Genomic DNA, 12,402 nt, shown 5'->3' on the forward strand with positions numbered 1-12,402 from the left:
TTTATGTGGTAGCCAACTTGGTGTCGGGATACTGGAAATACTCTTCTTGTAGCATTTTTGAAACCTGTTGATACTTTTCATTCTCTAGTAATCTACTTCTCCATCCTAATCGTGAACCTTCTCCCTCTTTTCCAGATCATTGGATTTTTCTTTCTCATACTTGGCAGTCTTCAAACTATACTTTTGACACTGTCAGAACTCTGTACCAGTCTTGCTTTTGTCTGAATAATTAGACAAGGAACCTAAACTACAATGCCACTTCTCTAGGTGTCACTCTGTAACGGTTCATGCCCAGCAGTCTGAAATTTCTTTGTTTAAACAAAAGTTCAGAGGAATTCATGAGCAATTTGAACAGTTCAAGATGTAAATTTTATTAAGCAAATGTACATAATGTGAGGCATACCTGTAATTAAATGATCCTTTATTTTAATGTTAACAATGATTTTATTCATGATTTTGTCTTACATAGGCAAAAGTAAGATTCTTATCTTTGATTGGATTAGGTGAATGATACGGGGTTTTTTGTTTTTAGTGCTTTCCAGCTGAGTATTTCTAGTTTTGCTTGTGATTATAGTAATTTTAACCAATATAGATCCCAGTTTTATTTTCTTTTTAATTAGAACAAATGCTAGTCTGTTATGCCTGTTGAGTACTTTTCTGCTGAGCACTGCATTAGAAAAAGACCAGTAATCTTTTAGTAATCTTTAATGTTCTGCTCTTTAGAGAATATAATTCAAAATTATATACTTTTTAGCCAGTTACTATGTTGTATGTTTGTTATACTTATTAGAATGAATGATAAAACATTTCATCATGACTTCTGGAAAAACCATTCAGATACCTGTCCTAATGCCAGTAGAATTTCCCTCCTGGGGTACCGATCATACTGAGCATCAGATGTTGAATGACGATTTTAGTTGTGATAGTTTAGAACGGCTCCTCAGACCCTGATGGCTTTCTATCCAGTGTAGTTTAAACCTGATGGGTTTTCCTGCTTTGGATGTAAAAATGAAATGCTACTCAGTGGATGGAAAAAAGCCATTGCTTCACAGAACTTCAAGACTTCACCCATAAAACGTAGCAGCTCTCCTTGCACAAAATGTGTCCAGGTTAAAGCTGGCATTGCCCTGCTGAGTAAGTCTGACTTCTTGGCAAAGCAGCCTGACTTTGTGGAGAAGACAGCCAGTATCTATGAAAACGCTGCTAGACAAATCTTCTATAGACTCATCTGGAATGTGGCAACAGACATTTTGAGCAAAAGCAGCCTTCGAGGCAAAACAGCAAAACTAAAGTCCAAAGGGAACATTGGCGATTCACATGGAAATACTCAGGCTGAGAGACAGAATCGTGGGATGTGGAACCTGAAATAGTGTCACCATTTGAGCCAGTTCTTCTCCTTCCCAATTGCCTTTTGTTATGTTTTAATATTTTAGAGACAGAGTCTCACTGTTTTACCTAGACTGGAGTGCAGTGGCCCTTTCTGATTGTTTAATACAATTTATGCATATAATCTAATTATAGTAAGGCAAGGAAGTGTAACTTTGAAATACATTAATAGTAAACCACGCATCTTGGGGGTAGTGGGCAAACCAAGGGAAGGACTGTTCCTCCCACAGAGAGGACATTATGCGCTAGTCATATACTCATTTACACGTGCTCTTTTTTAAAGCCCCCAAGTTCATATGGCTACCATCTGGACTAACTACTCAAAAATTTTCACTCTGATTCCTATTTTTAATAACAATGCTTATACTCACCAATAAATCTTTAGTTCAAATGAACAAAAAGTTTCCTTGTTGATTGACATTATTTCCAGTAATTATCTGTTTTCCTGTAATTGTTTATCTTGAGACTTAGGTATGTTAAGCTACAGTAAAATCTTCATTAACCAAAATTATCAGAAAATGAAACAAGGCCGGTTTCTGCTTGTTTGAACAACATTACTATAATACTTTTTTCTTCTTCAATATGTGTTCCTCAGAAAAGTAAATTTTAGAATCAGACAGCTGTGTGCAGCTCCCAGCTACACACTTGATAGCTGTTGACCATAAACAAAGTATGAACCTCTCTGTGCCTTTTGTTTCCTCATCTGAAAAATAGGGATAATAATTGTGTCTATTTCATACGATTGTGAACACTAAATGAGTTAACATATCCTAAGTACTCATAATAGTGCCTGAAACTTAATAAATGGCATTTGAGGCTTAGGTATTAAGATTAGCTTGTGTGGCTGGGTGCACTGGCTTACCCCTGTAATCCCAGCACTTCCGGAGGCCGAGGCAGTCCAATCACCTGGTGTCAGGAGTTCAAGACCAGCCTGGCCAACATGGTGAAACCCCATCTCTATTAAATATACAAACATTAGCTGGGTGTGCTGGCACACACCTGTAATCCCAGCTCCTTAGGCAAGAGAAGCACTTGAACCCAGGGGGTTGAGGTTGCCATAAGCCGAGATGGCACCACTGCACTCCAGCCTGGGCAACAAAGCAAGACTCAGTTTCAAAAAAAAACCAAAAGATTAGCTGTGGTATCATTGTAGCAAAGATAATTATATATTAAATGAAAATTTAAATTTAAAATGAAAATATAATTTTAAAGATAATTATATTTTAAGTGAAAATTTAAATTTAAAATGAAAGTATAATTTTAAATTATATTTTAAATGAAAAGACAGGAATTTGGGGGCCGAATTCCAAAGCAGACACAGGAAGCTGACATAAATTGTTCTACAATGTTTGCTTTTTGTCCTTTGAGCTTCTCAACCCATGCCTTCATCCTGAAAGTACAGTAAAGATCAGTTGAGTTGTTTGATGTTAAACTTGAGGTCTAAATATGTTTTGAAGAAAATTACTTAAATACTTTCTTCCCATACATTGTAAAATTTCTGTTGATCAGATGTGGAAGCATTATATGAAAAAAGATTTTGAACTGGTATATGTCATATAACCCCGTTTCTGTAAATAATGAAAATGAATATATATGTTGCCCTCTGCATAAAAAATTAGGCTAGCCACATATAAAAATGTAAATGGGGAGTATCTGTAAGTGATTATTTTCCCATACAGACTTTTTCTATTTTTGTATTTTTTTCCAAATTTTCTATAAAAATCTTTTTTATGCTCTAAGGTTTTTTTTTTAAATATATTAAGTCTATGTTTTTAAAAATATTCAGGCCAGGTGCCGTTGCACACCACTATAATCCCAGCACTTGGGGAGGCCAACGAGGGCGGATCACTTTGAGCTCAGGAGTTCAAGACCAGCCTGGGCAACATGGCAAAACCCTGTCTCTACTAAAAATACAAAAATTAGCTAGGTGAGGTGGCACATACCTGTAATTCCAGCAACTCAGGAGGCTGAGACAGGAGAATCGCTTGACCGAGGAGGTGGAAGTTGCAGTGAGGTGAGATCGCGCCACTGTACTCTGTCCTGGGTGATAGAGTAAGACTATCTCAAAAAATAATAGTAAGTAAATTAATTAAAAATAAAATATTCAAATAATACCTTCATTACAAGCTTTACATACTAGATATAAAGTTAAACAGTTTGTATTCTTTATTTGAGTTCTTCCTAAGCACCTTGAGGCTAATCATATGGAATCTGTGATTTAGCTGCTGTACAGTTTTCTAGGACAGACTTAATGAGTGATCCAGAAATTCCAGTCTGATGTGATTTGTATTCGTGAGAGTGTCATTTTAATGAAAAGGTGATTAAATGTGTTTAATCTTATAAACCAATGTTAACCTTAAAATTTTTTTAATTTTAATTTTTATTTTTTTAAGATGGAGTTTCGCTCTTGTCGCACAGTCTGGAGTTCAATGGCGCAATCTCAGCTCACTGCAACCTCTGCCTCCTAGGTTCGAGTGATTCTCCTGCCTCAGCCTCCCAAGTAGCTGGGATTACAGGCTTGCGCCACCACGCCTGGCTAATTTTGTATTTGTAGTAGAGATGGGGTTTCACTATGTTGGTCAGGCTGGTTTAACTCCTGATGTCAGGTGATCTACCCACCTCAGCCTCCCAAAGTGCTGGGATTATAGGTGTGAACCACCGCGCTGGCCCAGTGTTACCTTAAAATTTAAATTCAGGCCGGGCGCCATGGCTCATGCCTATAATCCCAACACTTTGGGAGGCCGAGGCAGGCAGATAACCTGAAGGCACGAGTTCGAAACCATCCTGGCCAACATGGCGAAACCCTGTCTGTACTAAAAATACAAAAATTAGCTAGGCATGGTGGCACACGCCTGTAATTCCAGCTACTCGGCAGGCTGAGGTATGAAAATCACTTAAACCTGGGAGGCGGAGGTTGCGCTGAGCCAAGATGGCGCCACTGCGCTCCAACCTGGCAGACAGAGTAAGACTCTCGCTCTCAAAAAAAAAAAAAAAAAAGCCTACACAAATCATGAGAGAACAACTAATCAGAAAACGGTTATGTTACCTGCAGAGTTTTATGAAATGTGGCAAAAGAGAATGGACAAAATCTTGAAGGGATTAATAAGATAGATTCTTAGCGAAGGTATTTTTTTAAGTGCTTGGCATTATTATTTTTAATAGCTCCACTGTGTTCAAAAACTCAACCCTGGCTTATTTATGCTACTTCTGAATGAAGTACTGAGATGTTAGTGTTTTTTCTATTTTCACAATCTTTAAAATCTAGAACTTCCTGGTAGTTCTCATCACTCTTCTATGTGTAAAACCTTTGCTTCTTCTTCAGTATTCTGTTGTACTTTCATCTTCCACTTATCATTTCACATACCATATTCATTCATTATTGACTATTCCCCATTCCTCAAACGTATTAACTGTCTTACTTTTTCCAAACCTTTTATTTTTGCTGGAATGAGCTTTTCCTTTAAGTCCAAGCCCAAATGTCACTACCTCTATAAATATCAGTCAGGACTAATTTGTTCCTCTTGTTTTCGTAAGACTCTATTTATACTGCTATCCTCATATGGTATGGTGGCTAAAAATGCTTAATTTCAAAGATAGGGACCATGTCATATCTATCTTTATCTAACCCAGATGATGTCCTTTTTACTACCCTTTGTAACAAATGACCAGATGCTGAGATCAACTGTTTTATATTTCATGTCAAATTTTCAAAATGTGCGTGGTGTTTGTAAAGAGTGTGTGTGTGTGTTTGTGTGTGTGTGTGTGTGTGGCAATTAGTAGGCATGGATATTAAAGGAGATTAGGCTGCATTAAAGAATAAGATACCAGGCCAGTCATGGTGGCTCATGCCTGTAATCCCAGCACTTTGGGAGGCTAAGGTGGGCGGATCACCTGAAGTCAGGAGTTCAGGACCAGCCTGGCCAACATAGTGAAACCCCCATCTCTACTAAAAATACAAAAATTAGCCGGGCATGGCAGTGCGTGCCTGTAGTCCCAGCTACTGGGGAGGCTGAGGCAAGAGAATTGCTTGAACCCAGTAGATGGTGGTTTCAGTGAGCCAAGATTGCACCACTGCACTCCAGCCTGAGCGATAGAGACTGCATCTGAGAAAAAAAGAGAATCAGATACCATTGGAAATTTACTGATGGAGCTTTCATGATGTAGCCAGGCATGGCGGTGCACACCCATAGTCCTAGCTCTTCAGGAGGCCTAGGTGGAGAGGATCCCTTGAGCCCAGGAGCTCGAGTGTACAGTGAGCTGTGAACATGCCACTGCACTCCAGCCTTGACAACAGAGTGAGACCCTGTCTCTAATAAAACAAAGCTAAAAAACAAATTCCATGACGTAGAGTCCAACTGTGACCCCACATTAAATCACTATGACATGGCTTCTATAGGTATTTATTGAAAGCATTTTTTGTCTCAGACCTTTTATCATAATAGAGAATTTTAAGCAGGAGACTTCCAAGACAAATCTCAAAAAATTGTTAAATTTAGATAAGTAAAAAGAATCAGACCTGATACTGTGGCTAACGCCTGTAATCCCAACATTTGGGGACGCCAAGACTGGCGGATCACCTGTGGTCAGGAGTTGGAGACCAGTCTGGCCAATGTGGTGAAACCCCATCTCCAATAAAAATAGAAAAATTAGCCGGGCGTGATGGCATGTGCTTGTAATCCCAGCTGCTTGGGAGGCTGAGGCAGGAGAATCACTTGAACTCGGGAGGTGGAGGCTGCAGTGAGCTGAGATCATGCCACTGCATTCCAGCCTGGCAAAAAAGGGAGACTCCATCTCAGAAAAGAAAAAAAAAAAAAAAATCAGAAGCACATTTGCACATAAATTGGCCTTGTTTTTTAAAGCTTTCTTTCGAGGCAACCTACAACCTTGAATATTTCTTGAATAGACTACAAAAGTAATATGCATAACATTTTTAGTTTCTTAGGGGGGTATGACTGTTTTAAGTCAAATTATTTTAAGTCAGATTATATTACAGTGAACTCTGCCAGATATATACAGTTTGTTTTCATTTTAATAGACTATAATTCTGCCAAGTCTGTTTTAAGAAGTTATTATCCCAGTCTATACAGAACCCAAATTCTGATGCTTCTGTAAATGTGTGTATGTGTTGAGGTGGCATTTCCAACACAAAAAAAGGTCTCACGTTCACATTTCATTTCCATTCCTGTGTTATTTTTCTAAGGGTGGAAATTTGTCGTTGTATGTTTTAATGGTGTTTGGAATTTGGAGTGTAAATTTGAGATACTTGTCATTTGATGAACTGAAAATAGTGTGAAATGTTAATTGTTAGATTAAAAAGGAAGAAGTTTATTCTGTTCTCTGCCTTTACCTGCCTATAAGTTTAAGTAGTATAGGAAATTCACAAGGAATAAAGGTTTAGCAAACAGCATATTATCAATCACTTTATTACAGATAAGAACTAAAATACACATTTTTTTTGTACAAAGTTAAATTGGTGAGAAGGAAGTCATTGGAAACATGGCCATAAAGTACTGTTGCTATAGAAATAACATCATTTTACAAAAACCCTTCACTGTTAAGGGATTCACTATAACTGAATTTTTACTCTGGTTTTGTTTTTTTTTTTCTGTGTTTTGGGGGTTTTTTTGTTTGTTTGGTTGGTTTTGTTTGTTTGTTTTTTGAGACAGGGTCTTATGCTGTCACTTAGGCTAGAGTGCAGTGGCGCTATCTTGTCTTTTTTTGTGGAGACAAGATTTGGCCATGTTGCCCAGGCTGGTCTCGAACTTCTGAGCTTACCCACCTCCATCCCCCGAATCCATCCATCTCCCAAAGTGCTGGGATTATAGGTGTGAACCACCACACCTGGCCAAGATTTTTAGTTTCTTAATTTTAATGTGTTGCTTTGTTACAGGATATACTTTGTAGTTAAATTTTTAGAGAAGATGGATGCTAGATTTTATTCAATTGTTGGGTCCTTGAGCAGAATTATTAAAGCTACCAGACAACTACAGTGATGCTGCTGCCTATTATCAATACTTGAAATTGCCATTTCTGTTGCTTTAGAAATTAGTGAGGATGTAAATGAAAACTGATAACAAAATGTATTTATGGTGTTATCAGGGAAACAATTTCATTGCACTTTAGCTGTTGAAGTCTGTATAGGTGGTGTTCTAGTTCATTTCATCTTTGTAAAAACTTTTCGATACTCTGAAGCTAGATGATTATTTTTATCTAGTTCTTTAAAAAATAAAAATAAAAAAACTTTGTGAGTAGCATGTAGTAAATTACATGAGTCTTTAGCTAATTTGTATACCTAAAAGAATCCTTTTAGGATCAGGAGACAAAAATACAATTCATATTCACTACTTAGAGCTTATCATTGTAGATTCTTGTTAAGTAAAAAAGTTTACTTGATAAAAGTAAATTTGTGCACCTAACTTACCACTTAAATTACCAACAGTCAGTTTAGTTGTTTGCTTTGTGACCTTGAGCAGATTACTTGGTTTGTTTAATGATCTGTCAAGTGACCTTAATCAAACAGTGAAGAAATAATCTAAAAAATTACTGTATAACTCCATTTGTCTGTGTCTTTGACACATTCAAAAGTGGTTCTCTCCCCTGCTTTTTTTTTAAATCCCCAGCAGGAACAGTTTCATGGGAATGGAACCTCTGCAGATGCATAGAGCCCCATGCTTGTGTTAATATTCTGTTGTTACCAACTTGAAATTCTTAATAGTTATTTTGTTGTTATTTGTTTGTTTGTTTTTGTTTTTGTTTTTAACAAGGGGCCCTACATATTTTCCATTTACTCTGGGCTCATGTTATGTAGCAGCTCCTGGTCCTGAGAAACTAGTTGTCATAATAGATTGCAATATGCCCTGAATAGTAATTGTTCTATGTTATCTAAGTGTGTGACTCTATAATCTTTGCAATTGTAGAAGAAATCTTTGTAGGCAGATTTTATTTCAATATATTTTAGTAAGGGAATGTAGGTAACTTGGGCTAAAATGTTATTTTATAATAGATGGTTTTAGGGATTTAACCATGTAATCAAAATTTTAGCATTTTAGAGCATAAAAGTACTTGCTTAAATTTTTTTTTTAATCTTATTAGATGAAATGAATTCAGAGCAGGATTTAACTCCTTGTGCCATTACAGGTTATCAAGTTATACCCAACCAGCAGCAAAACTACCAAGGAATAGTTGGAGTTCAGCAACCCCAGAGTCAGAGCCTAGTCAGTGGCCAACCCAACAGCATTGGAAATCAGATTCAAGGAGTGGTCATCCCCTATACTTCAGTGCCAACATATCAGGTACGTTGTCTCTTTTATGTACTTTGGGTAGAGATGATTTTGAATAAATTAAGTGCACAACTACAATACATCTTCTATGCTCTCCTTTTAATACAGGAAAAACACTTCTGTAATATACAACTTTATAGTCTTTTTTTTTTTTTTTTTTTTTTTTTTGAGACGGAGTCTCGCTCTGTCGCCCAGGCTGGAGTTCAGTGGCGCGATCTCGGCTCACTACAAGCTCCGCCTCCCGGGTTCCCGCCATTCTCCTGCCTCAGTCTCCCGAGTAGCTGGGACTACAGGCGCCCGCCACCTCGCCCGGCTAATTTTTTGTATTTTTAGTAGAGACGGGGTTTCACCATGTTAGCCAGGATGGTCTCGATCTCCTGACTTCGTGATCCACCCGTCTCGGCCTCCCAAAGTGCTGGGATTACAGGCGTGAGCCACCGCGCCCGGCCGATTTTTGTATTTTTAGTAGAGACGGGGTTTCACCATGTTAGCCAGGATGGTCTCGATCTCCTGACTTCGTGATCCACCCGTCTCGGCCTCCCAAAGTGCTGGGATTACAGGCGTGAGCCACCGCGCCCGGCCGCAACTTTATAGTCTTAAGAGTTTTATTAGTCATAGCAGCCTTGTTTTATCCTCATTTTATTGCATTATTCATTTATTAATGTTTAAGATCTGAAACACATGGGTATTGGCAAGTAAATATTGTCTGGCATTGTCTTATGTTTCCAGCAATACAGGTAGATGAGCAAATGTCTTATTCTATTCCTCAGCTCTTTAGAAAGTCCTCATTGCTGGGAGAGAGAAATAGGAAAATAGAGGTTGGCGGTCGGTATTTGAAATAGAGATACAGTATATACCTTGAATCTGTAGTTATAGAATAGGAAAATATGTGCAGTTTCCTGTGCTGTGACCGATTTTTTTCCTTCCTCTCCATCCCAGAAAGCAATGATATGTCTCATATTTTAAAATGTTACAGATTTTAGGCCAGGCACAGTGACTCACACCTGTAATCCCAGCATTTTGAGAGGCATAGGCAGGCAGATTACTTGAGGTCAAGAGTTCGAGGTCAGCTTGGCCAACATGGTGAAACCCTGTTTCTACTAAAAATATAAAAAATAGCTGGGCAAGGTGACGGGGCCTATAATTCCAGCTACTCGGGAGGCTGAAGCAGGAGAATTTTAAATAAAAACAAAACGTTACAGGATTTTAATTTATAGTTCTAAAGCAGAAATACCTGTTATTTCATGAATAAGCACGTGTCTTCAATATAATATGACACATTTTTCAAAATTTTGTTTTACCTTCCTTTATCTTTATGGAATAACTTGCAAGAGGGTTTATTTTATTAGCCTCATTGTTTTTCATAGCTGAGTCTGATTTTAAGAACTCCAGGCCAGGACCAGGTGCGGTGGCTCATGCCTGTTAATCCTAGCACTTTGGGAGGCCAAGGTGGCTGGATCACTTGAGGTCAGGAGTGTGAGACCATCCTGGCCAACATAGTGAAACCCCATTTCTATGAAAAATACAAAAATTAGCCAGGCGTGGTGGCAGGCGCCTGTAATGTCAGCTACTCAGAAGGCTGAGGCAGGAGAATCACTTGAACCCGGGAGGCAAAGGTTGCAGTGAGCTGAGATTGCGCCCCTGCATTCCGATTGCACCACTGCATTCTGGGCTGGGTGACAGAGAGAGACTCAGTCACAAAAAAAGAGAGAGAGAGAGAACTCCAAAGACCACTTTCATTTGTCTCAACATGGAGAGAATAGCCTAGTTGGGAAGATGGGGAATAGCCTAGTTGGGAAGATAAAATACACATATTTTATGTATTTTATCTAAACACATGTAAACAGATTGGTGATAGTGTACAGATTAGTAACTGAGAGGATCAGCATGAAATACAGCAATGAACAGGTTAAGGACTTGATTTGAAGCCTTCTGGAAAGTTAGAAACCTTTAGCTCTTCAAAGAAAATGATGGGCATAAATTGGTTAAGATGACATTCTGAGAATGAAGAAGAGTATAAGCAAAGGTGCAAGCATATTCCATATAATTTCAGAAAGTTGAAATTAAAGTGTGAAATGTGAGATTGTCAAATGTTGTTGAGCCCCAAGTGTATGTCCAATTTTGAGGACCCTTGACCATAGAACACATCTACAAAAGAAAGAAAAGATACATCATGAAAAGTGGGTTTTCCATTTTCTTTTTCTCTCACATCCCCCATGCTTCTGACCCCTTATCCTCCATCCTTGAGCCTAGGCACATGAGCCTGCCCTTTGTCTGTTTCCCCATAGTTAAGCATTAAACAGGATTGGCACCAAGCCAGAAGCCTTCCCTCCTGAAAGACTCTGGTTATACTATCTAATCCAATACAGAGTTGAGCATATAAGATCTGCCCTTAATCTTTGGGGGCTTACATCTAGTAAGAGAAATGTCATTTTTAAACAAATTACAGCCTAATTATTCAAAAATTGGCTGGGTATTGAAACCATTCCAGAGCTAAGGTAGTGGTCATAATTTCTACAGCATACATTTTTACATTTTAACATTATTTTCTCATTGTATTTAATGTAATTCTCACATTGGCTCAATGATTGTAGGAAGTATTGCTCTGGCCAGCTATCAATAATAGTCATCTGCTTTAAAGTATGACTCCTACTACATTTGGTAATCAAGCTGGGTAGTGATAAACTGTCATCTAAAAAGTAAGCCAGAAAAGTCATCTGTCCTACACCTCCTGAGCCAGAAGATACGGATTTGAACTCTGACTTTCCCTCCAGTGTATTCCATGCCTGTACATTTCTCTAATAGTGGTCGCTTGCTCACTCTATCTCGCTCGCTCTCTCTCCTTCTCTCTCCCCCTTCCTCCCTCCCTCCTTCTCTTTGTTTTTGAGACAGAGTCTTGTTCTGTCACCCAAGCTGGAGTGCAGTGGTGCGACCTTGGCTCATGACAACCTCTGCCTCCCAGGCTCAAGTGATTCTTTTGCTTCAGCCTCCCAAGTAGCTGGGATTACTGGCTAATTTTTGTATTTTTAGTAGAGACAGTGTTTCACCATGTTGGCCAGGCTGGTCTGGAACTCCTGACCTCAAGTGATCTACCCTCCTCAGCCTCCCAAAGTGCTGGGATTACAGGCATGAGCCACTGCACCCGGCCAATCATTACCTTTTAAATCATAGAGCCAGGTATAGAGAACAGTGAAATGATTCTAGAACTGAGTTTCTGGAGCCACAGGGTTTGAATTCTGACTTTTCTACTTACTAATCTAAAGTCTTATAGCTAGTAAGTGGGAAAGTCAGGATTCAAACTCATGTCCTCCATCTACCCATCTATAAAACAGATGATAAAAGTACCCTCAGGCTGGGTGCAGTGGTTCAATCCCAGCACTGTGGGAGGCCGAGGTGGGCGGATCACCTGATGTCAGGAGTTTGAGACCAGCCTGGCCAACATGGTGAAATGCCATCTCTACTAAAAAATACTTTCTTAGGTTGTTCAGAAGCCTTAATGAGATAATACACATAAAGCACTTAGAACTTAAAACATGGCAGTAAATACCCAATAATGTTAACCCTCCTATCATTACTATTACTAACGTCATCACCATCAGTGGTTATAGTGGTTATATTGGCTTTTTTTATGAGACAGAGTCTCACTCTGTCACCTAGGCTAGAGTGCAGTGGCCCAATCTCGACTCACTGCAACCTCTGCCTCTTGGTTCAAGCAATTCTTGTACCTCAGCCTCCT

General features: G+C 38.8%; 1 protein-coding gene across 4 annotated transcripts in view; it reads left to right on the forward strand.

Annotated features, from left to right (window-relative positions):
• Positions 1-12,402, forward strand: part of R3HDM1 (R3H domain containing 1) — a 200,677-nt gene that overhangs the window by 140,009 nt on the left and 48,266 nt on the right. For all 4 annotated transcript variants that reach the window (XM_011937729.1, XM_011937730.1, XM_011937728.1 and 1 more), the window contains one exon: positions 8,524-8,678. In XM_011937729.1, the coding sequence (XP_011793119.1) occupies positions 8,524-8,678 (155 nt within the window). The remainder of the gene's footprint in view (positions 1-8,523; positions 8,679-12,402) is intronic.

Source organism: Colobus angolensis, unplaced genomic scaffold, assembly GCF_000951035.1.
Source record: "Colobus angolensis palliatus isolate OR3802 unplaced genomic scaffold, Cang.pa_1.0 Scaffold168, whole genome shotgun sequence".
Lineage (NCBI taxonomy): Eukaryota > Metazoa > Chordata > Mammalia > Primates > Cercopithecidae > Colobus > Colobus angolensis.